The sequence below is a fragment of the Lactuca serriola genome, chromosome 8 (genome assembly GCF_051521515.1).
Source record: "Lactuca serriola cultivar US96UC23 chromosome 8, Lser_US96UC23_V15, whole genome shotgun sequence".
Classification (NCBI taxonomy): Eukaryota; Viridiplantae; Streptophyta; class Magnoliopsida; order Asterales; family Asteraceae; genus Lactuca; species Lactuca serriola.
In genome coordinates this window covers 78,778,734-78,792,369 of record NC_136415.1, presented here as the reverse complement: position 1 = coordinate 78,792,369, position 13,636 = coordinate 78,778,734, and the positions used below count along the sequence as shown (strand labels likewise).

Sequence of the window (13,636 nt, the reverse complement as noted above, 5' to 3'; positions counted from 1 at the left end):
TTACACATTCAGCCCTTGTAGTTTGGAGCTATATATGTGTTATAATCATCTACGTGAGTTTTTGAAATGTCCATTGGAAAATAACAAAACTTTAATGATCCACTAAGACTATGTTTGACATAATAACTGAAAAACTAGTTGTTAAATAAAAAACTAGTTGATAGCTAAAAAACTAGCTAATAAAAAAAAAACGTTTCCTACATACTGAATAAACATATAAAACCAATAATTTGATGTTTACAAAGTTTAAACATTGAAGAAACCGTAAACGACTTGTTGTTTTGGCGTTCGCTACTTGTATTTGTATCCAACTATCCAAGCCCTTTTAAAACGGGTCAATCCGGTTTTAACCGGTTCCACATAAGCGGTCGAACTGTGGTTTAGGGGAAACCCGGCCGGTTCGATCCGATCCGTATTTTTACGCAAAAATGCTTTCAATTAACCCGCCTTCTGCCCCGGGTCACGGTCCAACCGGTTGAATCGGCCGGGTCAACCCGGATTTTTAAAACATTGATTATCAAAACAATTTTTCTCCCGTTTCCAAATAAATGTCACAAATCAATTTGATAACTGATACATGTTTAACATAATTTATATTAAAAAGTGGAATATATAATTATCTTTTTACGATTTTACCCATTCCTTTAACTTAACTTGAAAAAAAAAAACCCTTAAACAATCAGTTTGATACAATCAAAGACTTTAACATAATTTATAATAAAAAGTAAAATATAACTACCTTTTTGCCCATTCTTTTAGCGCTTAATTTGAAAAAAAGAAAAAAAAAACACTTTTTTCTTATTTCACAAGTCATATCATTTCTCACTATTAATATCACTTTTTTTTCTATGTTAATATCTTTAAAAAAATTCAGAATTCAATAATCATTCAAAAAATTGAAAATCTATTTATTGTAATTTCAACCAACACAAACTAAACTTCTACACCCCATTCTTTATAGTTCATTGATTAATTCTAATCATTCAATATAATATAATTACCAAGGTTCCAAATAATGTGAGCCGTCATGTGCCAATAAATCAAGTACCAAATTTTACAAACTATAACCAATCATGACATTTTTTAAAACATCACGTAAGACAGTAATTTGTTTTGTTTTGTTTTGTTTTTGTGTGTGCATGTGGTGTGTGTGTGTATATATATATATATATATATATATATATATATATATATATATATATATATATATATATATATATGACCAACTTTATGTTGGTGTGATATGGAAGAGCAGGGAGGTATAGGGGAAAAGCGAAGGAAAATGATATTATGATAGGGTTGACACAAATGGGACACAAAAATATCATTTCTTTTATTAGGATTATGACAACTACTACTACTACTTTATAAAATAAGCTCCATCTTCTTTTGTAAAGTCAATAATCATACTCTCCACCCTTTCTAAACTTTAATTTTACAAAACTATGCTCCATCGACATTTTAATAGCCAAATTTAACAATTGTAAATGACTTCACACATAAATTTGTTAACAAAACATAACCCACAACTAATCAATTAATTACAGGCTTTCAATATAACAGAAACTTACAAATCCAAGAAAAAATACCATGAAAAAGGCTAAATCAAGTCTCCATGCATCGAGGAAGAACAAGACATCTCTAAAAACTAGCATATCACCTTTGTAATCATCTACAAAACAAGGATTTTCTTAGTTCCCTTCATCAACATAGTAATCATAACCAAAAACCCTACTACATAAACCCTCTTCACCTTCTTCACAAGATCTTGGTTTTATCATTATGGGAAATGGTATAAGCAAACTCAATCTAAATTGTCATGTCAAAAATTCCATTGGAGAACAAAATCTCTATGAACTCGACAACTTTCATTCTCATAAACTCGATCATTATTGTTACAAAGTTTTAAAAGCAGCCACAGGGAAGTTTTGCAACAAGAATCTAGCAGGACAAGGAGGTTGTGGTGATGTTTATAAAGGGTGGATAGATTATCGCACAAAAGATTCTGCAAAACCAGGACATGGTTTAACTGTTGCTGTTAAAAGGATCAAGAAGGAAGGTGTTCAAGGCATAGATGAATGGAGTGTATGAATTTTTTTTAACCAGAAATGTATTTTTTTTATATAAATAAATCTCATTAAAATCCCTTCGCCACTAATTTTTCAGAATGAGTTGAAGATTTTGAGCAGTTTTAAACATCCAAATGTGGTGAAACTGTTGGGATATTGTGCTGAAGGTATGCACAGGATGCTAGTGTTTGAGTTCATATCTAATGGAAGCTTGGAGGAGAATCTTTCAAGAGGTAAGCTCCCAAAACTCTAAGCGGGTGTTTATTGTTTGCTCCATAGGACATGACATAAAAAATTCTAATGTATTTGACGTGTATTGGATTGTAATTGAGAGTCATGTGTATGTAACAAAAATTTCAATTGGGTACCACCCAAAACCATGGCAGATGACTATATACCCTCTCAAAAGATGTGAATGTTCTTGTTATTCTCACCGTTGAAAATAATCATAGAAAGATTGTCCAGTATAATGTCGAGTTGAAAGTACAATCAAATTCATTTCACTCAACAACCATGTAACTAACACAACCTAAAGTGTGTTCTTTAAATTTAAGCACAATATGAAGATTTGGTATTTCAAGAAGTTCGGAATAGTCAAAGGCCCCGTTTGTCAAACATTGTAGAATATGAACTACTCTTGACATGATTGAATTTTGACTGATGTCAATTAGTCAAAAACTATAATTCTCACCCAAAAAGGTGGAAGAATAAATAAAAAAAGTGAATGCCTCCTTATCCCTGTTATTGGCTATAACCTTAGAAAGTTTGTCCATTATAGTCTACTATAGCATAGTCTGGTTTATCTGAAATTCAGATATACGTATTTTCAAATTCGGATACGGATAGTCATTTTATAAATTTTCGGATATTTCAGATTTCCGAAATTCAAAATTGTGTGTATATATATATATATATATATATATATATATATATATATATATATATTCAATAATGTAGACGGCCACCAAATATCAATCAAAATCCATTTATTTTTATTTATTAGTCATTTGATCTTACATTCTTAAGTAAAAACTTAAGAACACTTGCTAAAAAAGATTAATTTTTTTTTTAAATGACAAATATACTAAACTGCATCTAAATTATTTTACATAGGACAACTACGGAATTTAAACCCTCAACCTCAAAAATGAATGACAACACTGGATACCGTTAGGCTAGAAGCTTTTGGTTAAAATTGATTAACTACACTTCATTTATCTTCATTCATGTATGTATGACAGCCATTTAATAAATGAACCAAAAACAATTTCACATATAGTTTTATTGGCATAGCGATATAGCGATATTTATTGAATAATTATTTACAATTTATTATATACTTTACAACTTTTGTCATGATTAACTACATTTTGATTGGACATAGGAGGCTAATTGCTGTCATTATTACATTATGTAAAAGGGAATATACATATCTTGCATAACGCATAATAGTTAACATTATGAAGCTGGAATATAAACATTAAGTAATCAATTCTTCCTCTAATATATAATGCCACAAATAGTCCCTTGGTTCTTATTTTTTTTCTCTATTATTTTGTCGTTTGACTTCTTTATGTATGAAAAGATTAAGATATATTTTCGTATGGCTTTTGGAAAACTGTTGTTTTGCTCTTTAGGAAAATACTTAATTAATGACAAAAAAAAATGGATATCCAAATCACTATTCGAATCCGAATCCGAAATTTCGAATGCGGATTTGAATATCAAAATCTACCATCTGAGATTTCCAGATATCCGATTTTGAACACCCCTAGCGTTCGGTCATGTCCAATGTAACAAAACAGCCTAAATATTGTCTTTAAATCTAGGCAAAATTTCAAGATTTGATGTTTGGGACAAGCAGAATGCAGTATGGAACTTAACTGGAGAAAAAGAATCAAAATAGCTAAAGGGTTAGCACGAGGTCTCGAGTATCTTCACACCATGGACAGACCCGTCATCCATCGTGACATTAAATCCGCCAATATTCTTCTTGATAATGTCAGTTTGCAACTTTCTTCACATATCCCTCACAATCTCTTCTCATTCCAAATTGTTATTTTATAGGATTTCAATCCAAAGATTGCAGATTTTGGGCTCTCAAGATTCGGGCCACAGGGTGACAAATCACATGTCTCAACCTTGGTTCTTGGAAGTAAAGGCTACTTTGCACCCGAGTACATTGGCACGGGTCATTTGACATTGAAAACGGATGTTTATAGCTTAGGGGTTGTACTTTTGGAGATCCTTTCGGGGTTAAAAGCGGTTAAAAGGTATCCAAATGGAAAGTTAACAGAACTTGCTCATTGGGCTAGACCATATCTTAATGATAGAAAAGAACTACATTGTGTGATTGATAAAAGGATTGTAAAGAATTTGGATGTTGAAGAAGCTAATGAGTTTGCTACCATTATTCAACAATGCCTTAGTATAGATCCAAGAAAACGTCCAACAATGACGCAAGTTTTGCATAGTTTAGATCGGCTAGAACGGAATATGGATAGATGGAATTATAATTTCGGCAATGAAAATGTACTTACAAAACAATACCATAATATTTTGTAAAATTTATGAGAACATTTTTATGTTGCAAAGATTAGGAAGAGTTGGGTATGTTTCTTTTTTACTTAATGGTGACATTTGGTAAGCTATGGGTGCGTTTTTTGACTTATTAATGTGGAAAAAATGACTTAATAGAGCCATAGAAATGACTCTTTGACTCAATAAAGTCCCAAATTTTTACAAATTTGCCTCATTTACTTTTTCTTGCCATTACACTAGTACCTCAAATGTCTTTTAAACATCAATAACACTTTATCCATATGGGAAAAAAGGAATTTAATCATATAACCATTTATCCACACATCACTTAATCGAAACAAAAACAGAAAGAAAGAACACCTTAAGATGATAGTTTTCTTGTCATATTCATTTATCATACCACTATACGCAAAATCCTAATATAAACAAAAAGGAAGAAATCAAGAAACACATGATATACATAATTACATACAAACAACAAAGATTTAGTCTTCTTCACATCATCTTACTTGTAAACTTTGGCGATGATGTGGCAATGGAGATGCCAAGGGTGTCAAATTACGTGGACTTTGGCGATGATGTGGCACTTGTCTCATTGGTGATTTCCCAACCGGACTAGACATAATTTTATGATGATCTTTTGAAGCACCTTTTGAGGCTTGTAGCTCTTCTAGACTACTTAAAACTTGAGACATTCGAGGTCTTGTTTTAGGCTCTAAGTTAAGGCATTGTGAAGCAAGAGTTGCAGCGGTGTAAGCAGCTTTTTGAGGGTATTGTCCTTCCAATTTAGTGTCCATAATCCTAAATAACTTTCTTTTGTCCCCTAAATATGGTTTTGCCCATTCAACAAGATCTTGTTCTATACCAGTCTTTTGTTTATCAAGAGCACGTCTTCCAGATAATAGTTCTAATAAAACAACCCCAAAGCTGTATACATCACTTTTTGCTGTTAATCTTCCTGTTTATATAAAAAAAACAAAAAAAAAATGACTTTGATATCAATCATATCATAAGTTCATAACAATGTCAAGAGCTTAATGGATTGTTTAAAGTAAACTTCACAATCTTGATCTGTTTTTCTAAAGATGAAGTATATTATTGATTATGGTAAAAAGGGTAAATGAGTAATTTGAGAATACAGACCTGTAGCAATGTATTCTGGTGCTGCATACCCTTGAGTGCCCATTACTTGAGTTGAAACATGAGTCTTATCACCAGTTGGACCTGCTTTAGCCAAACCAAAATCGGATAGTTTTGCATTGAATTCCTGCATTATATTAGAAATTTAAGTGTCGTGAAAATCTTTAAAACTTGAAAAAAAAGTTATAAAGACAATATAAATATGCAGTTTAATGTTAATATACCGCATCAAGTAGGATATTAGAAGCCTTGAAATCACGATATATAACTTGTTCTTCAGCATCATGAAGAAAAGTGAGGCCTCTTGCAGCTCCTATTGCCACTTTGAGCCTTGTTGCCCATGGAAGTGGTTGAGGGCCTCCTGTAAATTTCAAAAAAGGTTAAATTAAACTTCAAACCACTGAGTGCAAATAGAATTGCAAAAGTTGATCAAAATTGGTAAAACATACGTCTAAAAAGATGATTCTCCAAGCTTCCTTTAGGCATGAACTCATAAACCAAGAGCCTACTATCGCCCTCTGAGCAATACCCAACAAGTTTAACCAAATTTGGATGACGTAATTGCCCTAGATACTTCACTTCTGTCTGCAAAAAAATCAAATCATAAACTTTAAGAAGAAATCAAGAAGACAAGAAGAAAAGACCCATAAAATGAAACATACGAGCCACTCTTTATGTCCTTGATAACCCTCTGGTTTAAGCTTTTTAACAGCAATGATCATTCCAGATCCGGGTTTTGAAGCAGTAAGAGTGAATTCATCGATCCAGCCTTTGAAAACGCAACCAAATCCTCCTTCACCAAGAACACTATCTGGGCGGAAGTTTCTAGTGGCGTTCTTTAATTCGATGAATGAGAAGGGTTTTACACTTGGTGATAATAGTATTTCACCTTCGGATCTTGGGGTTTGAAGACTTGAGGCACTGCTCATCTCACTGTAAGATGAAATGGTCAGGCTTGAAGGACCAGAGTACGAACTTTTACTCACATTTTTTGAGGTTCCTGAGGATAAGGACGTCAAGTTAACCGTTGTTCAAGTGGAAATGGCAAAAGGAACGCTATGATTTGCAGAAATGAGCAATTGTATTGATATGGATGGAAAAACAAGTGTTATTATATGTTCTTCAAAGCGAAAGAAAAAGGGGAACTATTGGTTAAAAACTAGGCAACAGAAATCTTAAATTCATAAACGAAATCATAGGCTCGAGAAGATAAAAACCCAGTGAAAATATGAATTAATTTACTGGATCTCGAATTTTAGGAGAAAATTTGTTCGTAGTTTGAACTAATTATATCCCAAATTCCCAATTAAAAAATGATCTCAATCACTGCACTGGCGATGCTTTGTTATTGAGTAGCAATTATGCAAATTAAGAAATGATTCATGAAAAACAAGCAACGATCTATCAAATAGCGTATAATTCATTGATGAAATTACCCGAAGCATGGGAGCTGAGAGTGGTATCTACTTGAGCTGAAGAAGAATTCAAGCAATTACCCATTTGAACCGAGCAGAAATCAATTACCCAATTCCCCGGTTTACGAACTTAAATCGGGGGAAGATTCAAAAAGAAAGAAGGGTTTTGTTTCACGTTTGCTAATATGGCGGCAGGTAGGAAAAGAGGAAGAAGGATCCTTTTGTAAAAGATTGAAGATGACTCAAAGCGAATACGTTCATGTTGACTTGCAGTCCTCCATAACCCATCCACCACTCCTTGGACGCTTTGCTGTCTTATGAAATCGTCATTAATATCAACATATGGGCTGCACAGAGGCCAGAGAGAAGGTGTTCGCCACTTCGTTCCATGTCGCTTTCAATTCAAACATGTCCTTCCAAGCAAAGATTTTTCTTTTTCCATGGATAAGGACAAATATAAAATATCAAAAAAGTTCAACTTAGGCCCCTTGAAAAGTTTGAAACTTGCATTTCACCCCTCCATTTGGTTGGATCATGACTATTTCATCCAAATTTGGGCATATTAGACTACTAGAGACGCGTTATTGGCGTGTTGCTATCATTGATTCTTGTTTTTGAGTTTGTTGAGACCTTATGATTTAGATTTATGTGATGTTAACGTATATTTTGTTTGTGGTCATTAAAACATGATACCCATTTTATGTGTAAAAATATAAAAAGTTATGTTTGGACACATGTTTAAAGTTGTAACTTGCTTCCTTTCCAATGAGGGATGTTTGGACATATGTTTAAAGTTGTAACTTGCTTCCTTTTCGATGAGCGATGACCTAGCCTTGCACTTTTTTTCTTTCCGAAACCAATACCATTAAGAAAATCGTTGAGAATATTAAGGGTGCGTTTAGTTGTAGAAAAATAGACAATTTTTCAGAAAATTTTTCCAAGAAAAATGAGAATATTGAAAACGCGTTTAGTTCGTCTATTTTTCTAATTTTTTAACGGAAAATGAAAATTTTTTGTTTTATAAAATTACAAAGAAATTGGAAATTTTTAGAAAATCGATAATTATTGTTTTCTAGAACTGTTCATTATTTGGATAAAACCGAATTGTCCAATTGGACAAATTTGATTGGACTATTTGGTTCGAATATTTAGATTTTTGGATTGGTTTTCAACAAAACCGAATTATTATTTTGGATTTCGGATTGGTTTTGGTTTATAAAATATGAACCGAATAATCCAAAAAAACCGAATAACAATTTATTATTTATTTATTTTTAATATAACTATAACTATTTATTAATTTTATAATTTATTTTATCAAATAAGTTCAAAAAGTTTCATCTAATAAAAAACCTTAATATGCATTTTCTTTTAAAAGTTCTTTAACATATTAAATATTAAACCATAATATACATTCTTAGTAGTTTATAAATTTTAAATCACAATTAAATATTTTTTTTGCTTCTTCTATAAAATTTGATAATTCTATAATTATATGTCATTTCAAAATGTTTTAGTTTTTGAAAACCGAATTTTAAAAACCGATCCAACCGAATTATAATTGGATCGGATCGAACCGGATTTGAATTTAGTTTGGATTATTCGAGTCCATATTTTGAAATCCGAAATTAATTTGGATTTAATTAATTGGATCGGATCGAACCGATCCATCCAAACGAACACCAATGTTTTCCACATTTTTCTGATTCCATTTTTTTTTAAATATAAACAAACACCCAGTCCTACCCCACCCATTTCTGTCTACCCTCACCTTAACACTCTTAACCCACCACATCCTACCTACCCACACCCACCTACTCCTAAGCTCACCCCACCCCCATAAACACACACACACACATAAACACACACACACACAAACACACCCACACACACATCCACCCCCACAAACAACCCCCCCCCCCAACACACACACCCACCTACCCACCCCCAAAAACACACACATGCACACGCCCACCCACCCACAAACACACATCCACACCCATACATGCACACACACACACCTACCCACCCCACAAACACACACACACACACCCACCTCCACAAACGCACCCACCCATCCCACAAACACATACATACACCTACCCACCTCTTCAAACACACCCACCCACACACACACATACCTACCCACCTCCACAAACACACACACACATACCCACCCCACAAACACACATACACACACCTACCCACCTCTACAAACACCCCCCCCCCCCACACATACACACCCCAACAAACACGCACACGCATACTATAACGCCCGTAGATCCGAGCTAGTCAATTTAGAGATAATAGGGGTCGAAAATGACTTTTCGACAAAATATTATTTAGAATAAATAATCTTAACTAAGCTGTAGAATATGTCTCAAGGGTTCCGTACATATAAAGAACGCCGAAATCCGAGTTATAACGAAGAAGTTATGGCCCGTCGAAGTTTTACAGCAAAACCGGTACGACACCGGGAGTCGTAAATAGTGAATTTATGATAGAGGACTTTTTAGCCTTAGTGATCTAAACAAAAGTTGTAGTATACGTTAAACCGAGAACATACAAAAAAAAGCGCCCAAATCTGACTTCGTATGAGGAAGTTATGAATTTTCTAAGATTTGACATAGTAGTGCACGACCTGAAACTCGAATTTTAGTTCGAGCAGTTTTTGGCTTACGCGACCTAAATGAGAGTTGAAGATCTCAATAATAGGAACTCAACGGTAAAAATACAGATGAAAACGGAGTCCGTATTAAGGAGTTATGAATTCTTCGCGGTCATTTAACAATCTAATCTCCTCCTACTATTAAATTTAAGATCGGTCGAGAATTAGCCGACGGAGTCTAAATAAAAGTTGTAGATATTGTTTTTACCTACGCGTGGAATAAAATAACGTCGAAAATGGAGCTCGTATACGAAAGTTACGGGGTTTAGAAGTCGGCAAGGCACTGCTGCAAAAGGGGTGACGTGGCTGAATATGGGCCAAGGCTTTCTCCCCAAGAAAAGCCATCAGGTGATGAAACATGGCACCGAATCGGCGAGTCATGAATTGACTCGGCGAGTCCATCGGGATTTCACCCTATAAATTATAAATAGAGGTGTCGGGTTCTCTCATTTCCCACACCTCTCCCCTTCAACTTTTTTTCTCTCTCTCTCTCTCTCTCTAAGGGTTCCTAACCCCCCCCCCCTAAGCCTAGGTAAACCCCCTAGCACCCGAAGGAAGCCCCGAGGCTCCCGGAGTGCCTGACGGCTCCGAAGAGAAGAGCCTTCGGCTCAGAAACTCTGCTCCAGCAGCGCCCGATTTTCGAGAAAACGTGTTGTAAGTGAGTTATGCCTACCCTATCTTTAGTATAACTTAAGTTTCAATATAGTAAAGTTATTAGGAACTTATAATAAGTATTTATACTATTATTATGAGCTATATAAGTGTCGTTATAATGTCTTTTTAACCACTCGCGGTACGGGGGTTCCGGTTTGGAGGGCCGCTTGGGTTGCTGGATTCTGAAGTGCTTATATGCCGAAATAATCTTGCCCTTCGGTGTTCTATGTCTAGCCTTGTCTGAATATAGTGGGTGAAAAGTATTGTGTTAACGCTTATATAATAGTAATAATAGCTAGACTATTAATTAGTCACGGTTAACGTCAGACTAAAACCTAGTGATATTGATACTAGGTTTTGTCGAGGAAATTGTTTTAAGAGTAACGAAGTGTTGTCCGAGTGCCGAGTCACCACCTAATCAGGTGAGTGCATGGTCCCTTTCATCTTACACATAGATATGAAGTATTTAATATAAATTATGTGCTATGTGTGCATATTGTCTGAATACTTGCTGTCTATGTTGGGTGAGAGATTTTTATACATGTTTTAAAATGTATATGTATTTTTATATCTACAAAATATGTTGGGTAAAACATGGGTAGATGAAGGATGAGGGGTGAAAGCTGAAATAGAGGAATATTAGTGGTATGGACCTAGTGCCCTATAGGTGAACATTGGCAACAATGGACCTAGTACCCTATAGATGAGCACTGGCAGCTGCGCCACAACCTGTAGATGTTGTTGATCTACGATAAACATCCTAGCAGCTGCGCTCTAAGGATAGTATCGGCAGCTGCGCCTAATAGAGAACATTATAACCATGACAGTAGCGTCTAAAGGACAATACCGGCAGCTGCGCCTAAGTGATAGAACTAGCAGCTGTGCTTGACAGCTGTGTCATTGATAACGATGGACTTCGTACATATTCCTTAGGATAATCCTTAGGAATGAATGAATGAGAAATAGTTGATTCTTAGGGTAGATCCTTAAGAATAAAGAAGATAATGGGGATGCGTAATTGGGTTGATTGTTTGATTGTTTAAACATAATAGTTATATTATTGTGGGTTGAAAACCCTATGTACTCACCAGGTTTCCCAATCTGACCCACTCTAGCTTATTTGTATCACAGGTGTCGATACGAAGCTACTTTACACTGAGAGATTTAAAAGAGATGTAGATCACTAGTGTAACTAAATGTAAATTTTGTTTATGCTTATATTCCTGTATTGACGATGACATCCTAATGTTTTAAAATGAATAAAAAAATACATTTCTTCGGAAATGCTTTGATAACGTAATTATCATGTTTTTCTGGGGACAAATTCCACAACACTTTTATTAAAAGAGGTACTCTGATTTTTATAAAGCATAAACAACATCGGTCTTTTCTGGCCGTGAAAATGGGGATGTCACACATACCCACCCACAAACACACACCCACACCCATAACCATAAAAGCACACACGAACACTCACCCACAAACACACACCCACACCCACACCCACAAAAACACACATGCACACACACACACTCACTCACCCAACACCACTACCACAATCACTGACTTACCATCAACACCACTACCCCATCACCACCACCACTACCGTCGTCGCCATCATCACCACTGCCACAATTGTCGCCGCCGCCACCACGACCGCTGCCGCCCCCCACCCTCACCCTACCACCGCTACCATTTTCTAAAAATGAAAACCGATAGAGATAATACTGTAACGTCCCAAAATTCAAGATTAAAATTTCTTTTTATAAAACAATACTTTAAGCGAATTCATCATTCCAAAATGTAAACAGAGTTCCAATTTCCAAAATACATGTTCGTTATCAGAGTAAACATTCCCAGGCTGTCTAATCTATGGTGTGTGCCATGCGATCACCCCGAGCTCCTCCCCCCGCTACCGGAAGCACCTGAAACCAAAACTGAAAACCGTAAGCACGAAGCTTAGTGAGTTCCCCACCTTACCACATACCATGCACAACCACATATTGCATATACTGGGCCACGCCCGCTAACCTGGGCCTCGCCCCCTACCTCGGGCCTCGCCCGCTACAACGGCCCCGCCGCTCCAGGCCCCGCCTGGCTTTGAGCCCCGCTCAGATACAGATATGTTTCAATTAAGCCTCGCCTGTCACAGGGCCTCGCCCACTAACAAATAATAACACATAAACATATCACAACACATAAGCTAAACACATACAACTGATCATGACCTAAGGCCTCGCCTATCTTGGGCCTCGCCCCTGCCCTGCTACTGATGAGTCATGGAACCCCATCCATGCTCCTACTGATTGTGAGATACGGGCCCAGCCCACACTCACTCTTTTCCTAACTCGGGCCTCGCCCCTGATCTGCTGCTAATGAGATGTGGAACACCATCCACACTCTGCTATTGGTGAGTTACGGGACCTCGTCCACACTCACTTCCCTACTAGGCACATACAAGCATCACACAGACAACAAGTATAAACTACCACATAAACCATTCCTTGGGCACCCGCCCGCTACCGCTGGACCTCGTCTTGAATATCATACTAGCATACTGTGCCTAGGGCTAACCCCCGGGTCTTCTACTCATAACTACATGGGCCGACATTGTGGCCTTAGACCCATTCACACAAAGGGAAACTCACCTGCACTGGCTGAACTTGCTGACGATCCCACTAGTCGCTGCCCGGCACCCTCTGAACTCCTGCTCCACTCGCTCCCCGAGCTACCAATATCAATGCAACACTGAGTCAAACTAACCCCCGAAAGACAACCAAGTCAACTCTGGTCATAGTCAAAGCCCTGGTCAAAGTCAACCTTCCAGGTCAACCCTACTCGCCGAGTTCATATGTTCAGAGTCCTTCCATTCGCGACTCGACTCGCCGAGTCAGTCCATGACTCGTCGAGTCTACCGATTTCCGAGTCCTGACCTGTCCAACTCATCGAGTCTCCATTCGACTCACTGATCCGAGCTCAACTCGAAGGGTTTGGGGTTTCGCGACCTGACTCGCCGAGTCCAAGACAATCTTCAACAGACTTAACGAGTTGTTCTTCCTACTCGCCGAGTACCTGCCCAACTTCATCTGACTCGACGAGCTGTTCATCCCACTCGTCGAGTTCCTCCAAATCTTCATGCTACTCGCCGA

General features: G+C 36.7%; 2 protein-coding genes across 2 annotated transcripts; one reads left to right on the top strand and one right to left on the bottom strand.

The window, feature by feature from the left end:
* Positions 1–1,782: 1,782 nt before the first annotated feature.
* Positions 1,783–4,634, top strand: LOC145067086 (putative serine/threonine-protein kinase PBL10). Its single transcript, XM_079014299.1, has 4 exons — positions 1,783–2,085; positions 2,167–2,302; positions 3,934–4,070; positions 4,137–4,634. The coding sequence occupies exons 1-4, from the start codon at positions 1,783–1,785 to the stop codon at positions 4,632–4,634; spliced, it is 1,074 nt and encodes a 357-aa protein (XP_078870425.1).
* A 322-nt stretch (positions 4,635–4,956) lies between these two features.
* Positions 4,957–7,383, bottom strand: LOC145069522 (putative serine/threonine-protein kinase PBL3). Its single transcript, XM_079016459.1, has 6 exons — positions 7,187–7,383; positions 6,413–6,750; positions 6,200–6,335; positions 5,975–6,111; positions 5,754–5,877; positions 4,957–5,568 (listed from the first exon to the last, which is right to left on the bottom strand). Exons 1-6 carry the CDS (start codon positions 7,248–7,250, stop codon positions 5,111–5,113), a joined length of 1,257 nt encoding a protein of 418 aa, XP_078872585.1. The 5' UTR covers positions 7,251–7,383; the 3' UTR covers positions 4,957–5,110.
* Between the last annotated feature and the right edge of the window lie 6,253 nt (positions 7,384–13,636).

Excerpts from the sequence above, each read along its gene's own strand:
- LOC145067086 (XM_079014299.1), top strand. The coding sequence starts at position 1,783 with ATGGGAAATGGTATAAGCAAACTCAATCTAAATTGTCATGTCAAAAAT. Across the intron at positions 2,303-3,933 it reads GGAGGAGAATCTTTCAAGAG|AATGCAGTATGGAACTTAAC; the intron begins GTAAGCTCCCAA and ends TGGGACAAGCAG. Across the intron at positions 4,071-4,136 it reads CCAATATTCTTCTTGATAAT|GATTTCAATCCAAAGATTGC; the intron begins GTCAGTTTGCAA and ends GTTATTTTATAG.
- LOC145069522 (XM_079016459.1), bottom strand. The coding sequence starts at position 7,250 with ATGGGTAATTGCTTGAATTCTTCTTCAGCTCAAGTAGATACCACTCTC. Across the intron at positions 6,336-6,412 it reads AAGGACATAAAGAGTGGCTC|ACAGAAGTGAAGTATCTAGG; the intron begins GTATGTTTCATT and ends ATTTTTTTGCAG. Across the intron at positions 5,569-5,753 it reads ACCAGAATACATTGCTACAG|GAAGATTAACAGCAAAAAGT; the intron begins GTCTGTATTCTC and ends TTATATAAACAG.